Below are 14,910 nucleotides of genomic sequence, written 5' to 3'. Positions count from 1 at the left end.
CAAGCCAATTTGCAGATCTTATTTGGCAACATAAGGTTTCTGCTTTCTAAGAATTCCAAGGTTCAAATGTTCAGGTACAAATTTAAAACTTCTTCATTTTGTGCCCACCGAGCATACAATGAGGTGTGAACTTCAACCGTGAGGTATTAATTTAATGTTAAAACTGTGAATCATGTAAATAGTGATACAGCTCGCATGGAAAAACATGCATTCACACATGCCATCACATGATACCAGACAGACCACACACACACACACACACACACACACACACACACACACACACACACACACACACACACTAAAGACATACGCCCACATCTACCCGTCTACATGTAGGAACACACGGGTACATTATCATTGAGTAAATGTTAATAGTAGTTAATATGATGCATTTATTTTCAAAAAAGAAAGAAATGTTGCATATGTTGTTTTCCAGGCCACTATCAGTTGATGAGATGTGTTGCCATCACAGTTGCCTCTCCTCCCGCCGTGTTGCGGTGCGGTGAGCTCTCCGCTGTGCCGCTGCCGCTGCTGCCGCTGCTGCTGCTGCTGCAGGGGAGCATCCGTCTACAGCCTGCAGTGCTGCGATGTGTGGCCACTGCTCCTTTCCCCCCACATCTAATCTAATCCCATTTGCAGGACCATTAAGGAATACGTTCATTAAGAAGGGCGACCTCCGTGCGGGAGGAAGGTGAAACAGATAACACTGCGCGTCTTTAGACTGAGGTGAGCTCCCTTTTCTTATGATTTGGCTGTAATAACAGGCCTATAGCTCTGTCTTCAGCGCGTTATTTTTTGACGGTATTTCCAACTCTTGCGCGAACATTTGACGATTTGTCTTGTCTGCTGGACTAATCAGAAATAGAAGAGAGACGTTTAAAATTGCGTAGAAAGAAAATAAATGCCCAAATGCTGTCTATAGAAGAAAATGTGTTTCAGCATGTAAGGGATGTAAAGACACATCAAGCTTTTGTGTGCATGATTTTTTCACCCTACAGTCTTGTTCACGACAAGGTAGGCTAATAGGCCTGTCTGAGGGGATCGTACTGTATCTGCAACCAGGCTTTTATGTTCGCCGGACCGGATTGCAGCACAGACGACTGCATTACCTTGACATTTTCATGCGTTCAAGGATGCCGGACAATAAGGAGGCACTGGTGCACGATAACATTGCGGTGATTTAATATTACATGCTGTGAATGGATTCAATGGAGGCAACAAATCTGTCACGCGCACTCTGGGAGGGACTGAGCTGCATTTATATCTATATCTATAACAGCTCTCCTCACCTCCTCATAAGCCCGATAAAGTATTATTCTGATTCAGACATTTCCACATGACTTGACAGATCGTCTCTCACCTAATCGACCTAATTCCGTCTGAGGATGGTGATATCAAAACAGCTCGTTCAAAATGTAAAATATGTAGAGATGTAAGACTGAGTGATGCCATTAAAATGACTGTGGGGTTGAATTAACGAGCTTAACCTGACTAATATCACACAGTTCAAGCATGTGATTGTTATATTTTTCATAGTAATTGTTTGAATTAAAATTATACCTGCCATATTTCCTCATATTCCTCATGTTGCTCATATTCTGCCGTTTTGGTTTGTATCATATCATGATGGGCTGGTCAGTATATTAAAGTCTTTCACTGGAAGCTTATCTCTGAAATATGGTCATATCCTGTTTTGCGTCAAGAAAATTGTAGTTTAAAACTACACATTTCAATCCAACAGTGGATTTGTGTGATTCTGCCTGTTTTTGCTTTAGTGTTATTTGTTATGTAGTTGGAAACATTATTTCAGTATTTAGAAAAAACAATTGGTACTACTTTTTTTTAGACTGCTACAATGTTCAGTTTACCTTTTCAACAGGATAAGTGGTGATAGGCTACCTGCATGAGTTTGAACTTTAACAGTAAAGACTTTAAACTGTATCTCGTGGTTCAATTCATCATTTATTGCTGTTAATGTAAGTGAGGAAACATTATTTCATCCCTGTGTGTTGCTCTCGTTTAACATTGTTTATTACAGCCAAGATAATTAGAAATTCACTGACTGACTGTTACAGTAAACACAGTAGAATCCTTTTTTATTGGATACTGTATATCGAAGGAAAGAGAGCACTTAAAATGCATCCTGAACATGCTGTTTTCTTATTTTGTCTTATTTTAGAGACCACATGCGATGAGCTGCCTTAAGAACAAAATATCCACATGTCCCTCTCTTTTGAGTCTGCTACACCTGTGAGAGACGTGACTGTGGTCTTTCTGTGAATCCACCAGTGAGTTTGGTAAATATAACAGACTGTATGTACACTCACTGTAGCCTATCACTAATAGAAGAAGGAAGAAGAAGTGCTTTTAAAGGACCAGTTCCCATTAAAGATTTTATTGATTTTTCTCCAGCTTACCATAATAAGGCTAAATTGCTCCCCTCCCCCAAAGCCTACATGATTTCCCCTGGGGGCTGCAAGACCACGCAAGCAGCTGATGAGGCACCACATGTTTTTATGTGGTGATGTAATGGCTTTGTGCAGTTATATTGTATGTGTGATGTTATAGTGAGTTTGTTGTCCATATTTTTGTTTATTTCTTCTTGTCTCCAGATGGGGAAGGCACACACTCATTACTGTGACTCTCTACATGGTTTCTGGAGATGCAGGTGCCTACAGAAGATCTCCTTTCACTGACTGGATAGAGGCAGTTGGGTATATTAAAGTCAAATTTTCAACTATTTTGGGTTAATTTTGATCATGAATGGAAAAAAGTGCAATGCAGAATCATTCTGAACAGCTTAAGTCATCTCTTGAAAAACTTCCCTTTCCTTTATTCCCTCCATAACTTTTTTGTGGCTGAAAAAGCAAAAGAAAAAAAAAGCTTTCTCATCAAATTCAAAATGGTTGTCAAATGAATTGGCTTGAGTTGGACTATGTTTGATAGATTAACAAACACGAGAAGAATGCAGTTTGTTAATTGTTTTTAAAGTTCAGGGAGTCACAGGCCAAAATATTTAAGAAAGAAAAGGAAGAAATAAATTCTTAGACATTTGGTGCTCAGTCAGATCAGATTACTGTACAATTAGCTGCAGCTTAACAACCAGCTTCTCTGTGTTCCCCCTCTGAAATGTCCTAAGAAATTAATGAATCTATTTCATATTCTTCAGTCTTTTAATGCCATCTAGTGACACAGAGTGAAAATACAGTTTTAGAGTTAAGTTGCACTTTTATTTTTGTCGGAGAAAACGTTATATAAAAAATAAATATTTATTCATCTAAGAATTGTGATTGTGGAGCGTAAATATTGTTCATTTTGTACATTATTATAATTGTTGTTTTCTCAGTTAGCATGAAGCTATCAAGCAGGACAGATTTGCTTCAAATCTGTGACTTTAGCTACCAGTCTGTAGCCCAGATGAACAAATAGATGCTGTTTTGCATCTGTATGCATTTATTTACACTGATTCCAGTATTTCTGTGAAGATAATGTTGGTTGTAAGATGACATATATTTTAAGAGCCTGTATTCATGGATATTTTGTATTGATTTTTGTTTCAGTCTCTCAGTTAACTTAAAGACTGCCCCCTCAGTCTAACGGTCTTTCTGGACATATTTGACCCCATTTGATAAGATTTTTGATTTTAGATGTTTTATTACAGAAAGTGTATGAAACCCATGACCAAAATAGTCATACATTCTATCATTGTGTTACTTATGGGTGGAATTATAATGAAAATAAATGATTCCCCTTTTTGCTGGGGACCCCCTGGGACCCCCTCAAGGATCCTTGGGGGACCCCTCTTTGAGAACCACTAGTTAAGCTAGCTGGATAAACAGCTTCAGCCACGGAGAGGGAGGCCAGCATACCAGCAATATCTCATAAGTCTGAGCGGAAATAGGGTTTTTGTTCAGCTGGGAGGAGAAAAGGCTCATTGTGCAGCCGGCAAATTTGCAGAGGGTGAGACATCTGCTTTCGGTAGATGTGGCAGAGACAAAGTGAGCAGGGAACAGATGATTAATGATAACTGAAGGAGAGGAGAGAGGTAAGGAGGGAGAAAACAACTCCCATATGCTAGATTTCTGTGTTTGATAAACTATTGAAATGCTGACTTTAGATTTTACACAACGATACTGAGCTCTCTGATCTGAAACTTCATTCTGCTAATCCAGCAGGTCAGCATTTTATTCCCAGCTGCATGACTTTTACTCTGTCTGGTGTTTTATTTAATGTTTCATACGCTAAGTGGCTCCGCTGTAAATGTAAACAAAGGGCATCTGAAGACTGTTTGGAGCCAGGGCGATGATTGAAGGATAGGTTTTATACAAGTCTATCTTGAAACAACACGTACATGCCTGTATGTGTGTTGAAGGGTTTACTGGCTGCTTCTTGATGTTTTTAAGAGATTGAGGACAAAATTCAGATGAAGCTGACATGAGGTTTCAAGACTTCCAAAGACGTTTTAGCACACAAATTCCCTCTTTGTATTTTCCTGGACTGTGTGTCTTTGCCAGGCGGCAGCAAAGGGATGATACAGTACCACAGAGAATTTTGAAGATTGTCTCACTCAGGCTGCTGAATCCCCATAATAGCTCTGGCTGAACTTTGTATTTTTGTGGATTTTGTCCCCCGTCTGTTATACTGGAGTTGTATTAGGAATGGATTGACTACTAACTCCTTCAATGTATATATCTGCATGTGATGATTTTACTGTAAAATCTTATTGGCCTTGTCTGTGTCAGGTTTTAGGATGCGCTCTCTGAGGAAGATGGTGCTGCTCGCCATCCTGGTGTCTGCGGTGCTGGTACTGGCCCTCCTCCATTCGTGGCCCACTCGAGGCTACACCATGGTGGATGTATGGCAGCGACCGGGGCCTATCGTAGAAAGGCATCTGGAAGAGAGGCTCCCAGAACCAGACCACCAATTAGGCAACATCCCCTTTCGCTTGAGGGATAGTGTGGCAAAGTAAGAAGCTTTTTAATTTAGTTGAGTTTAGTTAATTTCTTCCATCTATCAGCCCAGCAGACCTCAGCTGAAACCTGATTTCTTCACACACACACACGTGTTTCTGACAATTTGCTCCCCAGCTTGTTGGCACGTAACGGATGCTTATGTGAGGGTGAGAGCGGAAGAGTGAACCTGCCCTTCGCCCAACTCTTATTCCCGCGGGTGTCAGCTCACCCGCTGCACACTGCCTTTGAGGCCTCTGAACTGGAGGAGATGAAGAGGAGAAGGGCCAAGGAGTACAAGAGTTTCCAGAAGAGGTGAGCGGCACCGTAAAACAGAGATGTTATAATTACAGGAGCACAGAGCTGCATTTCACCTCAAAACAATCCACAAATATTATCATGAAGCATGATATATTGATCTGTTCAGCACATATTTGGACGTTATCAGGTGCTAAATCAGCTTCAGTTATCTCTGGACCATTTTAAAGATTATAACCTCTCTGTCTCTCTCTTTGCACCTCTTTGCCTTTTATTCTGAACTAGTCAAGATTCATTACTGACTGGTCCAACTGATCCAAAACACAACAGCAATACTTTTAAGGAGATCTCTATACTGGCTCATTTAATACCTTTAACTTTTTTTCAGTCAAGAACAAAATCATTAGGTGAAATGATCTTTTATTAGCGGCCATTGAGTCAATTCAGTCCATTTGTGTTTTTAAAAAGCAAAATCCTCTAACTGGATTTTAACTATCTCATTATTCCTGTGTATGTTTGTGGATGTACAGCACTGTGTGTTGTGTGAAGGCTATACATCTTCCTGATTTTAAGCTTTTCCCCCCTCAGGTCGCAGACACCTGCAGATGTGCTCATTATTGCAGAGGCTAACAGTCCCTTACAGTATCCAACACAGGGGGTGGAGGTACGACCCCTGAAAACAATCATCATCCCAGGTATGACTTCAGATAGATTGGGCACACACATTTCAACAGGACTTGTTTGTTAAATTTGATTTTTGTCCAACAGTTAAAGCCAGATGTTGTTGTAGTGTAGCATCACTGATTAGATTAATTCATTAACGCACTGGCTACAACAGTTAAAAAATCAACAAAGTTACTTTTTTTTAAACACCAACCCAGAGCTGATTCATGTTTATGTGACTGCTATAAAAAAAGCACATTGTCTTCCGTTTATGCGCGTATATGTACAGCCCAAATAGCAAGCACATATCAAACTAATGTCAAAAATAAGACTCTGCAATGAGGTGAATGCTTTTATTTGTCTAAAACTCTATAGATAAACACATGTTGACATACAGTCTGCACTGAAGAACAATTAGCAGCCTGCTCACCCCTTAGAGAGCACAATTTATTCAATTTCTGCTCACAGGAAGTGGACACCAGAGTGGATTAAATAAAGTCCCATGGCTATTGCAGTTAATCCTTTAAATTGTAATCATATTTTCAGGCTTGGCCTTACACGACCTTCCCAGAGACCATTACTCAGTAAGTATTTCAGTATGGCCATCTTAACTTTACCATATATTTATATATCTGCTGTCCTTCCACCATCCCACCTACTTTCTTTTCATCTCTCGCTGCAGATAAACATCACTGCCACGCTGGGAGCGCTGAACGTGGCGGCAGAGGTAGACGGAGTGAAAATCAAAGGTGACGGCGAGATGCACATGTCACTGTCTAGCAGCCTCCTGCCGAACCTGAACCGACAGCTGCAGTTTGTCACCTACACAAACACGCTGTTCCACCCCAGCACAGCGGACACAGGTGAGGCCTCAAAAGATGGACTTTGTTATGCTTAATTCTAAAAAAAAAAAATTGAATAACTTGAGGCATCATACACATTTTCAAGGTGCTGTGTTCAGTTTAATATCAGACAGATATTTCGTTGTCCTGTCCAGGTCGGTCGGAGGATATATTTGCAGACGTTTAGATGCCATCTCTTTGTGGAGAGTCGGGCAGCCAATCAGGAAGCAGCCTGAGTGTTTAAAACAGAAAGTTTGTTTTGCTTCGATAGTTCATGGACAACGCAAGAATGAACAAGAGGAGGAACAAAGTCTGAAACCAAAGATCAGATTTACTTTTCTGAATTGACTGCCAACCTTTTACCTGCATATGGACAGTGTTCATTTCAGAGTGATCACAGCTCAACAGAAACGACGATAACCATTGATAATAAATATGTCTGTACTCCAAACAACAGTGGGACAAGACAGGTTTGATCCTATTACGCTAATCAAGTTTATTAAGTCCTTTTTTGTTGTGTCTTTCAGTGCAGTTTGAGACAGAGGGGCATCAAGCCACCTTTAGTATCAAGATCCGTCACGGTGTAACACCAAAACTGTACAACACAGGATCTAAAGGAGGTACAGCACATCACTGGCATTTCAACAGTAACCACAACTACAGTCAAATATTCCATTAAACTGAACTGAAGTATTTGCAAGTGAATTTTCCTGAAACTGCTGTCTGATCCTTCTTCTCTGCAGACTACAATGTCAGCGCTCTCGTTACCATAGCTACCAAGACTTTCCTGCGTTATGAGAAGCTTCAAGATCTTATTGACAGTGTGAGAAAATACTATCCCACTGTCACCATAGTAATCGCTGATGACAGTGAAAATCCCAAAACCATCTCCGGGCCTTACATCGAACATTACATCATGCCTTTTGGAAAGGTAGGAGAAGTGTGGGTGACACATTTCTGTTGTTGCTGTTGATGATGTCTGGATCTCAAGCTCAGTGTCGCGTGTCGTACCATAGGGCTGGTTTGCCGGACGAAACCTGGCCGTTTCCCAGGTGACCACAAAGTACGTGCTGTGGGTGGATGATGACTTCATCTTCACAGCCAACACCAAGCTGGAGAAGCTTGTGGATGTTTTAGAGAGGACCACTCTGGATCTGGTGAGTGACAGACAAATAAACTGGTGTTTTTTGCTGAGATGCCAGGTACTGACGTCTGTGTGTGTGTGCATGTGTTTGTGTGTGTGTGTGTGTGTGTGTGTGTCCAGGTGGGTGGTGCAGTGCGGGAGGCCACAGGTTATACTGCCACCTACAGACAGACTATATCCATTGAGCCCGGGGAGGAGGATGGTGACTGTTTACACATGAGGAGAGGATTTCATCATGTCATCCAAGGATTCCCCAACTGTGTTGTGACTGACGGGGTCATTAACTTCTTCCTGGCTCGGACGGACAAAGTCCAGCAGGTCGGCTTTGACCCACGCCTCACCAGAGTCGCTCACCTGGGTGAGTACAGTACAAACACCTCAGCAAGAAGATGGGACAACTGATATTACTGTAGAGCTCAGTATTCTTTTTTTGGATCTTCATTAGCTTCCACAAAGGGGTTGGTTGTCTTACTGGGGTACACACAACATGAACAACAATAAAACAAACAGCAATTTAAAATCACATTGATCAATAAAACAAGAAAAAGCTAAACAAGCCAAATATAGATATCAGAAAATAAGTGAAATAACTCTGAAAAGGTAATAGTTAAGATAGAAACAAAAAGAAAATAAAAAATATCAAAGGTTTGAAAACTACAATAAGTAAAAGTAACATCTTTGTAGGATCCATCAGATTTTGTTTCTATAGAATATACAAATCTTTACTTTATATCATTATTACAATATTGTCAACACTCAACAAACACTAAAGGTAGCTTTTTATATATGTCACATACCTGGAGAGTATATAAAGAAAGCTATATCTGTGTCCCTATTCCAAACTACATGCTCATTTTATACATTATAATACAATATGTACTATAATAATCTGCAACTTACACTTTTTAGTACCATTTAGTTGTTAGTATATAAGACTTTTTATACCAACAGGAAAATGTAGAAAATGTGTGAAACAAAGTTTCTGCTTGTTGAATTTAACAAGCAAAATTATTTTTTATTTTCTGTGACGCTCCTGAAGCCGTCTGACCACAGCAGAATTTGTTGGAGGTTTTTGTCGACTTGTGAGCAGCTCCTGCATTTCCTCTGTGTATTGCAATATACTGCATGCACTGCACATTAAATTACAAGTCAACTCAATATGCTTTACATTAAAATGCCTACACAAACACACACACACACACACACACACACACACACACACACACACACACACACACACACACACACACATACACACACACACCCAAAGACAGTAAGAAACCCACATCCATCCCACAGACATAAACCCACAGACACACACAAACAGTCCCAAGTCATAAGTCTGAGAAAAAAGCAAAGTTTGCAGCTTGTGTTTTTGTCACGGTGGTGTGGAAACATCTCATGGGATAAACATCTCATTCAAGTTGAATTTGGTATGCATAATTGCTTTTCTTGCTGTTCTTTTCCCAGTATGACCACGACTTATTCCAAACCTGGCTAGAATCAGTGTGTAGTTTGCAGCTGGGACACAGCAACGAGCGCAAAATGAGACAAAGAGACACAGAAATTTTTTCCATTATCGTGGAGTAAGCTGAAGAAAACTAATGCTAACATGCTAACATGGTATACTGGTAAAATGTTCACCATGTTCACCATCTTATCTGGCATGTTCGCATACTGACATTTGCTGATTAGCACTAAACACAAACAGCTGAGAACATTGGGAATGTCATTAGTTTTGCAGGTATTTGGTCATAAATCAACGTATTGGACACATTACAATTTTGACTTGATGATGGCGATAATGGAAAAGTTCGAGGATCACCAAAATTATTACCATTCATCCTGAAGGGGGGCACTAATGTCTGCACCAATTTCCATCTAATCCATTTAATAGCTTTCGAGATATTTCACAAAAAAACCCAAAAATGTGAACCTCAAGCCTGGCATGGCTAAAAAGGTAGCAGACTCACAAACACATCTGTTTGACCACCAGATTGCGCTGTTTAGTTAAATATTTTTACTAAATTATGGTTAAACTCCAAAGGTTTTCATCTAATTTCAGCATTAATTGAGATAGTATCAGATTATGTACCAAAATAGTGTTGGCGAAGAGAATTGTACTGTTAAATTGTACATTAGATTTAATTAAAGTCAATTTAATCCCATAATGTCCAAAGGCTGATAAAATTGAATTATTGCACACTGTCTTCATTGAGGCTAAATGATGTTTACACTGAGTGAAATATTTAACCCAAGACTCCATGTTTTTTTTTGGCTGCACCTCTCCATTAAGGGAATATTCGAGATGTTTTGTGCATCATTATATATTTTATATGTTACTTTATTTCCTCCAATAATCCGCCTGACATATTTGGTATCTTTGAAAACTTTGGGTTCTCCAACAGAATTTAAAATAAAGTTCTGTGAGTTTGAACCAGGTTCTGACTAAGACTTTAACCAGGTTTTGCATGTATATGGTTGAAATACTTTGTTTTCGTCTGTTTTTCAGAGTTCTTCATCGACGGCCTGGGATCTCTCCACGTGGGCTCTTGCGACGATGTCATTGTCAATCATGCGACCAAAATCAAACTCCCGTGGGTCAGCCAATCAGAGAGCGACAAGATTTACGCCAAGTTTCGTTACCCGCCGGCCTCCTCCGATGCCACACACACGAAAAATGGCCTCCTGTTCTTCAAGAACCGATTTCAGTGTTTGACTCGTAATTAACCCCCCAACCACCACCACCTCTTTATCCTGAAGGTTCCTCTGCTCTTCTTGAGTTGCCAAAGAAGTTCTCCTCCACTACTTCTCGTCAGATAAGATTTCAGACAAACACTTTTGTTTGCCTTTCCCTTGAACACCTTGACAGCGGTTTTCAGGCTTCACTGTAGTAAAAAAAAAAAAGAGTAATTGTGCCATTAGGGCAGTTTTAGCATGTTTCTTCTGTCAGTGCACAGCTCCATACTGAGCTAAAAAGTCAATATCCAGGAGCCTGATATGAAGGTTCAGGCTCTCTTCTGGAGCGGAACCAGTGCAGCAGTGGAAAAATATAGAAAATAAGCTGTAGTAATAAAACATGTCGTCTTGTTTACAGAGACCCAGTTAACTGCAAATCACAGCATCATCATGATTGATTCAAGGTTATGAAGGGGTTACGCTTTTGTGTTTGTCAAATCTTATCTCGCTTTACATCCTCGAGAGACCAGGCTTTGGGAGAAGTTAAAAACCAACAGGTAGCAACTAGATTCATCGTCATTCTATTTTAATGTGAGTAGAGGTGTGTGTGTGTGTCCTCCTTCAATTTGCACTATCCGAAAAGACTGAGCCTAGAAAAGCAATAGAGAGCGTGATGAGGACTTACCACGAGCGAGAAAGGGACAAAGGGACACTTCTCAGAGAGTGACAATCCTGTAGACACAGAGCATAGGTGTCCCTCTTACCAATGCCACATGAAGAACACATCCAAAACTTTTCACCTGTGGTACCTATGCTGCGTGACTGGTCAAGCCAAGGGTTGTCTGCTGGCTTTGGAGTGTTTTTATCATTTTGTGTTATGGTTTTGCTTACCCCCGTCACACAGAATTCTTTGTGTCATTTGTAAGTCAGGAGGAGGAACTTTTGGTCCAAACCACCTGGAGTCAGAACTGGTTTTACCTGATCTGGGAGCAGCCTTGTTTTGTTTCTTTTTGTCTTCTGCTGCCTGTCACTCTGGTTTCTTCAACAAGCATCAAAAGAGGAGGAGAGCACGCTGGTGTATGAGAATGAAAGTGATTGCATCTTTAAATGCTGCCTAAAAATTAATTGGATTAACCAAAGTGCATGTTTATTTTTCCTCATTGTAAATGAAGAAAAGAGAGGGAAAAAAAACAAGCAGGTTGAGACAGAATGGGTGAGATTAGTTGACAGTTTGGAACAGTGTGAGTAGAGCAGTACTAGAGCATGAGAGGGAAACTCTGAGTCACGCCTAGAGAGACAAAGTCCATGAAGTGTAAGGGTGAAGCACCAAGGCTAGAAAATCCTCTTTTTATACCGACGGCTCCTTTTTTGAGAGTTTCTGTATGTCATAGACTGTGATACACACTGCCCGAAGTGATGAAGTTGTTCTTTTATACCATGGCCTTTAGATGGCGCCTTGTGTCACTCCATTCTTTCTTAAAAACTCAAATTACTACTTAGCTGTCATTTGTTGTTAGCAAAGGAGTGCCAGAAATTTACCAGCAGTTTTTTTTTTTTTAATTTCCAGAGCAACATTTAAAACTTTTTTGTGTAAAGGCTGAATTGGAAAAGGAGGTTGTGCTTCAATAATGTGATTCTCAGTGAAGAGCTAAACCGAAAATGCATGTTCTGAAAAATGTGAAGAGGTAGCACCTCTCAAATTTCCAAGTCAAGAAGAGAAAATACTAATATTTCACTTGTTTATTTGGCTCACAGCACAACTTAAGCATTTCAGGACAGAGCCTTCTTGAGAGTGTTTTCTTTTTCTACTTTGTGATGGCTGAAAGGAGGTTGTGCTTCGACAATGGGATTCTCAGTGAAGTTCGAAACCCAAAATCCTGTGAGCATGCTCCGAAAATGTGAAAAGGTAGCACATCTCAAATTTCCAAGTCAGGGAGGACAGAGTACTAACATTTCACTTGTTTATTTGGCTCACGGCACAACTTAAGCGTTTCAGGACAGAGCCTTCTTGAGAGTGTTTTCTATTTCTACTTTGTGATGGCTGAAAGGAGGTTGTGCTTCGACAATGGGATTCTCAGTGAAGTTCAAAACCCAAAATCCTGTGAGCATGCTCCGAAAATGTGAAAAGGTAGCACATCTCAAATTTCCAAGTCAGGGAGGACAGAGTACTAACATTTCACTTGTTTATTTGGCTCACGGCACAACTTAAGCGTTTCAGGACAGAGCCTTCTTGAGAGTGTTTTCTATTTCTAATTTGTGATAGCTGAAAGGAGGTTTTGCTTCGACAATGGGATTCTCAGTGAAGTTCAAAACCCAAAATCCTGTGAGCATGCTCCGAAAATGTGAAAAGGTAGCACATCTCAAATTTCCAAGTCAAGGAGGACAGAGTACTAACATTTCACTTGTTTATTTGGCTCACGGTACAATGGAAAAACGCTCACACGCTTCAGGACAGAGCCTTCTTGAGAGTGTTTTCTGTTTAGTGTGATGTTTCTGCCTGCTTTTTCTTTTTCTTTACCAAATGTGGACAGGGGTCAGAATCTATAACTACATCAGTGAAACTAACTCATAAAGTGGCTGTTGTGTAGTTGTGTGTTCAAAACTCGTCTCACGTTAAGATTTGTAACTGTCGACAGATTTATCGCTGAGCTGAAAACATATTTATTGTGTTAGCACAGATCTTATCTTATCTTGCCTGCTTCACTCAAAAACCACTTGTGTTAGTCTTCTGATCACAGCAGATTTGATTTAACTTGATGCATAATGAGGATTTTTTTAAATTTATAATGTTGACATATTAAAATGTCTGTGGAAACAACGCTTTCATTACCAAAACTTTTGAATTACTTTGAGTTCCGAACAAATAAAAGGAGGGGATTTACATCGCAGAAACAGGAAGTCGCAGGTTCAGTCTACATTATCATCAAGTGTCCTTTAAGGCATCCCTGTTCAGACACTCATTATAAAACTAAATGTATTTAAAGGTCATTGTTATTATGTAATCAAACACTTTTTTGCTTTGGTGTTGCTGTGTCCCTCAGCAGTTTCCATCAATGCTCCACTAAATGTTGGACTGTAACATTTTCACCCACAGGACTCATGTTTCATACTCATGTTTCACATTTATTGTGTGATGTGAATATAATTTAATGTCTGTTTTTGTTTGTGTGTTTGTTTGTTTGTTTTTGTCTTTAAAAGAGTCAAACAATAGTTGGCACCTGTGTCATGAAGTCTTCATGTGATTTTTTTTTTCATGTCAGTACACTTCATTACAGTCATTATTTTGTGAATAATAACAAACACTTGCCAAATACATTCCAAGAGTAAATGTTGTTCAAGGGACGAGGAAGACAAAGAAGCAAATTAAAGCAAGAAAAACCTTTAGATGTGAAATGGTTAAAAAAAAAAGAAAAAAAAAAGGCTGAGGTATATTGTTCATTTTTGATAAAAAGTTTGCTATGGAAAACAAAAGTTTGTCTTCACATGAGAAACATCTACTAACTAGAAATGAATGAATACTGTGAGGAGTTGACTGGAAACCTCTCACCTCGTCAGGGAGGTGAAGGATGATACATACTGCCACAGAATACCATGGTCAAAATAAGATACACACCTTAAATTGGTCCTCAGTCAGTCAGGGAGACACATTCACATCTACGGGAAATTTAGAGTCTCCATATTGACAGAGTTGCATGTCTTTGGATTTTGGGAGGAAGCTCGCGCAAACAAAGGACCATGGCCAAGGAGCGTCCAGCTGTCCCGGTGGTTTAAAATACATACTTTATAATCATAATGTCTTGAGTTTTATTCCAAAAGAGAACTTCTGTTGCATGTCATTCCCTGCCCTGAAGTTCTGTCTGCATTTTAGTTGCAAACTAAATATATAACTATATATAAAATGCAAAAAAACAACACCTAAGTAAAAGTCCTTCTCCAGTCAAAAATGTGTTTTTCTTCTTGTCCCTTCAGTTGGACATCTGAGCTTCACTGAGCAGAATGATGTAGATGCAGAGTTTGACACTAGAAGGCTGTTTTCACATTCATCTGCTGAAAGTGGAAAGTTTCTCTGTGCTCACAACTAGTTTGGAGCCAATTGTGGTCCAGTGTTTAACTTCCAGAGAAGAAGCATGAGACATCTTGCAACCAGCAGTAGGCTAAAACTAAAACTAGAAGAAGGAGTAGATGTGATTTTAAAGATTTTTAACAAGGTAATTGAACATTTTTGTGGAAAAAAAACAGCCAAACACACAAACATTTATTATTCCAAGCAGAGGATTTTACATGTCTTAAAACATGACTGGAGGGGATCTTTAAAAATAAATAAAAACCAGGTTCAAAGTTCAAACACAGCATATTTACAAGATCTGTAAAG

At 39.7% G+C, this 14,910-nt stretch overlaps 1 protein-coding gene across 3 annotated transcripts; it reads left to right on the top strand.

Moving 5' to 3' along the window:
- The first annotated feature begins 406 nt into the window (after nt 1-406).
- b4galnt1b (beta-1,4-N-acetyl-galactosaminyl transferase 1b) lies at nt 407-13,989 on the top strand. Of its 3 annotated transcripts, none has more exons than XM_067587501.1 (13): nt 407-729; nt 2,183-2,291; nt 2,616-2,717; nt 4,746-4,968; nt 5,091-5,267; nt 5,799-5,905; nt 6,420-6,457; nt 6,556-6,736; nt 7,243-7,335; nt 7,459-7,646; nt 7,732-7,872; nt 7,980-8,217; nt 10,372-13,989. In XM_067587501.1, exons 4-13 carry the CDS (start codon nt 4,754-4,756, stop codon nt 10,587-10,589), a joined length of 1,596 nt encoding a protein of 531 aa, XP_067443602.1. In that variant the 5' UTR covers nt 407-729; nt 2,183-2,291; nt 2,616-2,717; nt 4,746-4,753; the 3' UTR covers nt 10,590-13,989. The 3 variants fall into 3 exon arrangements, with proteins under 3 accessions (XP_067443602.1, XP_067443603.1, XP_067443601.1); XM_067587502.1 differs by having other exon boundaries at nt 2,183-2,300; nt 2,616-2,712; XM_067587500.1 differs by having other exon boundaries at nt 2,183-2,300.
- Nucleotides 13,990-14,910: the final 921 nt, after the last annotated feature.

The sequence above is a fragment of the Thunnus thynnus genome, chromosome 4 (genome assembly GCF_963924715.1).
Source record: "Thunnus thynnus chromosome 4, fThuThy2.1, whole genome shotgun sequence".
NCBI classification, from domain to species: Eukaryota; Metazoa; Chordata; class Actinopteri; order Scombriformes; family Scombridae; genus Thunnus; species Thunnus thynnus.
Note: the sequence above shows the minus strand (reverse complement) of the source record. Positions and strands in the feature narration are given on the sequence as shown.